Source organism: Aureococcus anophagefferens, assembly GCF_000186865.1.
Source record: "Aureococcus anophagefferens unplaced genomic scaffold AURANscaffold_204, whole genome shotgun sequence".
NCBI lineage: Eukaryota > Pelagophyceae > Pelagomonadales > Pelagomonadaceae > Aureococcus > Aureococcus anophagefferens.
Genome location: NW_008705745.1, coordinates 7,099 through 10,935, shown reverse-complemented (window position 1 = coordinate 10,935; position 3,837 = coordinate 7,099). Strand labels below are relative to the sequence as shown.

Below are 3,837 nucleotides of genomic sequence, written 5' to 3'. Positions count from 1 at the left end.
CCTCGCGGTGGGGGCGGCGGCGCGCGACGCCCCGGTGGCGCGGGAGACGGACTTCTTCTCAGCCTGGCTGCGCCGGAGCGCCCTCTTCGACGGGAGCAGCCCCTGGGCCCCGGGGGACGCCCTCTTCGACGGGAGCAGCCCCTGGGCCCCGGGGGACCTGCGGCGCGACCTCGCGACGCTGGCGGCCCCGGAGCACCTCGCGGCCCTCGTCGAGAGGACGGAGGCCGTCGACGTGCGGGACGCCGAGGGCGCCAAGGACGAGGCCCTGCGGTCGCGGCTGCGGAGCGCGGACGACGTCGCGGCCGCGCTCGACGCCGGCGCGTCGGTCGTCGTCAAGCTCGAGAAGCTCTTCGTCGACGGGGCCTGGGCCGCCGCGGTGCCGCCGCGCGGCGCCGCGGCCGTCGTCGAACTGTCGACGAGCCTCGCGGCGTCCCTGGGCCTGGCCGCGACGTTCCACCTCTACGTCTCGGGGCCCGGCGGCGCGGCGCTGGGCGCCCACACGGACGTGTCAGACCAGTTCGCGGTCCAGGTCGCGGGGGCCAAGGCCTGGCGGCTCTGCGTGCCCCACGGGCCGGACCCCGCCGCGAGCGCCGCGGACCGCGCGGAGCTCGCCGAGGCGCGGCTCCGGACGCGCGGCTGCACGTCCTTCGAGGGCGAGGAGCTGGCCGTCGGCGGCGCCTTCGCGTCCTGCGAGGCCGCGACGGTGGCCGCCGGCGAGATCCCCTGTACGTGCCCAAGGGCGTGGCGCACGCCGCGCGGACGCCCGCCGGGGGCGCGGTCTCCGCGCACGTCGCCGTCGCCGCGGAGCGTGACGGCGGCCGCTGGGTCGACGTCTTCCTGGAGGCGCTGGACGCGGCGCCGGCCACGGGCGCGTCCGACGCCGCGCGGGCGGCGCTCGTCGACGACCTGCAGTGGCGCGAGCCCCTCGCGTGGCGCGCGCCGTTCCCGGCGTGGGACGCGACGTTCCACGAGGGCGCCGCGGCGCCGTCGCCCGGCGCGCGCGACACCTACGGCGACCTCGTCGCGCGCCTGTCGGCCGAGGCCGTCTTCGCCGGCGCGGACGCGCTGGAAATCGACGCGCTCCGGAAACGCCTCGCGGCGTCGCTCGACGTCGCGCTCGCGGGGCTCTCGCCCCGCGGCGTCCCGCTCTTCGCCGCCGACGCGCCGGGCCTCCATCCGCGCGCCGCGTGGCTCGCGGGCCGCGCCGACGCCGCCGCCCCGCGGACGGGGGGCTGCGGGTCCCGGGGCCGCCGGCGCCTCGACGACTCCGCGGCGCCGTCGCCGCTCCCGACGCCGACGCCGACGTCCATGCCCACGCTCGCGACCTGGACCGGGTGGAACGCGACGCGGGCGCCGACGGCGCCGCCGACGGCGACGCGGGCGCCGACGGCCGGCTGCGGCGGCAACGAGGAGCTCGCGCGCGGCGGCGTCCCCGCGCGCGCGGCGAGATTCGCGGCGGGACCGTCGTCGTCGTAGGTCTGCGACGCCGGATGCGACAGCAATAAAGCTTGCGACGCTGATTGCGATAGCCATTGCTCTACTATGAAAAACCAAGGGGAAACGTGCGACCGTTCGTGCGACATGTCTTGCACCGGCACGAGCTGCGACGAGGACTGCGAATGCGTGAAAAAGGAAACTAAGGCGTCCTGGCTGAGCCGCCGAGCGGGTCACTATATCATGCATTATATTTGGCTGCTGTTGATTCCTGGCTGCTTGGGTTTCTGCTGCTTTTTAAGCCAGCGGAGCGATCGCCAAGCACGCGAAAATCGCGAAAGGGTCCGGGCCGAAAAAAGAGCGAACAAGACCCGCCAGCCGTCGCCTTTTCCTCCCAAAGCGCCGAGCCAGCCGTCGGCGACGCCCGGTGGCTGGGCCGCCGGCGGCGCGCAGGGCCAAGTCGCCGGCGTCGTCCCGGGGCAAGTGCTCCAAGGAACCGTCGTGCAATCTCCCGGACAGGTCTTCCAGGGAACCGTCGTGCAGAACGGCCCCGGCTACTACACCACGAACCCCCTTTACCCGGGCCAGATCCAGATGGGCGGCATCACCCACTACTCACCGCGAATTTAGCCGACCCCCCGGCTTGAGTAAGTACGTCAAGCCGCCCCTCAAAGACGCGTGCGCCGACGGCCGCCCACGGGCCGCCGTCCTAGTCCCACGTTAAAGCACCCATAATAATAATAATAATAATAATCTCCTAATTGCCTGAGGAGGTTATGGGCTGCCAGTAGACAGACAGACCGCACGCACGCCGGGCCCAGGGCCCGGCCGACCTGACCGACCTTTTCATCGTTTTCAGCGCCTTCGACTTCCCCATGGGCGACACGGGCGCTGACACCTGGGCGACCAAGGCCGCCTCGGCCGTGGTGGTGGAGGCCAAGGCCATGAGCACGAGCATAGTCAGCTTCGCGGATGCGGCGCCGCGGCCTCCGATCCGCCCCCGCGGGGTGATGACTCCTGCGGAGTTCCAGTCCATGGATGCGGGCCGCACCGCGCCCCTGACACTTTTCTACACGAGCCTGGCGAAGCAGGACGCCGACGGCGTCCCCGTCGACGGCGCGCTCCTCGTCCACGGCAAGTCGACCCATGACATCGACGAGGATTACACGGTCGTCAAGCTGGCCGGAATCGCGGTCGCCGACGCGCCGTTGGCCGTCGCGTCCTACGCTGTCTCCGTGCGGGCGCTCCCGGCCGCTATCCTACGCGCGCCGGGCAGACACAAGTACGAGGCCACGCGCCAGGCCTTCGGCGGCCGGGGCCGCGGCCCGAGTTCCGTCAAGACCGGCCTCGTCGACATGGTCCTCGTCTTCAAGAAGCAGTCCTTCGAGATCTTCCCGCTGGGCGGGCGCCTCATGTACGCCGCCGAGGACTTCGCATTCTACGACGCCACGTATTCTCCAGCGACGGCGAATTCCAAGATGCGGCCGAAGATCATTACCTACGTGGTCGGGACGGACCCCTTTTGGCACGGCGCCGAGGTGTGCCACCAGCTCAACAAGCAGATCTCGAACCAGCTCCGCGGCACGTGCTACGAACGCCACGTCGGCGTGCGGCGCACGCCCGTCAACCTCCGCGGCGGCAAGCGCATGACGCTCTACGTCGTGGTCGGCGACTTCGACTCTTCCGACATGGCGCGGATCCGCGGCAAGCTGCGGCCCGTCTCATACCTCACGGTCAAGTTGCTCTTCTACCACGTCCCCGAGCAGGTCGGCAAGGTCCAGACCCGCGTCGAAGAACGTTTCAAGCAGTCTGACGGCCGCGAGGCGCGCCGCCTCAAGCAGCTCTTTGTGTCTTTTCCGCCGGGCCTCATCGGCCACGCCTCGTCGTCCGAGACGATCAGGTTCCACTACCAGGTCAAGTGCGACGAGCTGTCGTGGTCGCACGAGATCGAGGACGTCATCTACGGCTCCCGGACGGTCCCGCCGGACCACCGTTTCGCGTACCTCCAGTTCTCGACGGTCCAGGCGGTCATGGACCTCCTGGAGCTGTCCGAGCAGGGCCGGCTCGCCGCGATCTTCGGCCGCGACAACCTGGCGGCGTGCATGGACGCGCGGGTCGAGGTGCCGAATGCGGTTCACCGCATGGACAACGAGACCGCGAGCATGCTGTCGCGGGCGTCAAATGCGGGTGCGGACAACCGCGCCGAGCTACGCTCCACGGAGGACCTGCTCCGGGAGTTCGGCCTGGACGAGCCCGACTATGATCGGGCGAGTTCGGCGGGCGGCGACCGGGAGAGCTCGGTAGCCGCGGTGACGGACACCGGCTCGCAGCCCTTCTCCGTGCCGCCCGTGCCGCCGCCGGGCTTCGCCGCGGGCTTCGGCGGGCCCTTGGCCCTGCCGCCGT

At 71.3% G+C, this 3,837-nt stretch overlaps 2 protein-coding genes across 2 annotated transcripts in view; both read left to right on the top strand.

The window, feature by feature from the left end:
* Positions 1-62: 62 nt before the first annotated feature.
* On the top strand, positions 63-1,476 carry AURANDRAFT_68542 (hypothetical protein; the record flags this gene model as incomplete). Its single annotated transcript, XM_009044238.1, has 2 exons — positions 63-703; positions 739-1,476. Coding segments are annotated over 2 exons (1,379 nt in total), but the record flags the coding sequence as incomplete, so codon positions are not given.
* A 968-nt stretch (positions 1,477-2,444) lies between these two features.
* The window catches only part of AURANDRAFT_68541 (hypothetical protein), a gene marked incomplete at both ends in the record, with an annotated part of 6,847 nt that continues 5,454 nt past the window's right edge, over positions 2,445-3,837 (top strand). The window contains one exon of the mRNA XM_009044239.1: positions 2,445-3,835. Coding sequence (XP_009042487.1) covers positions 2,445-3,835 — 1,391 coding nt within the window. The remainder of the gene's footprint in view (positions 3,836-3,837) is intronic.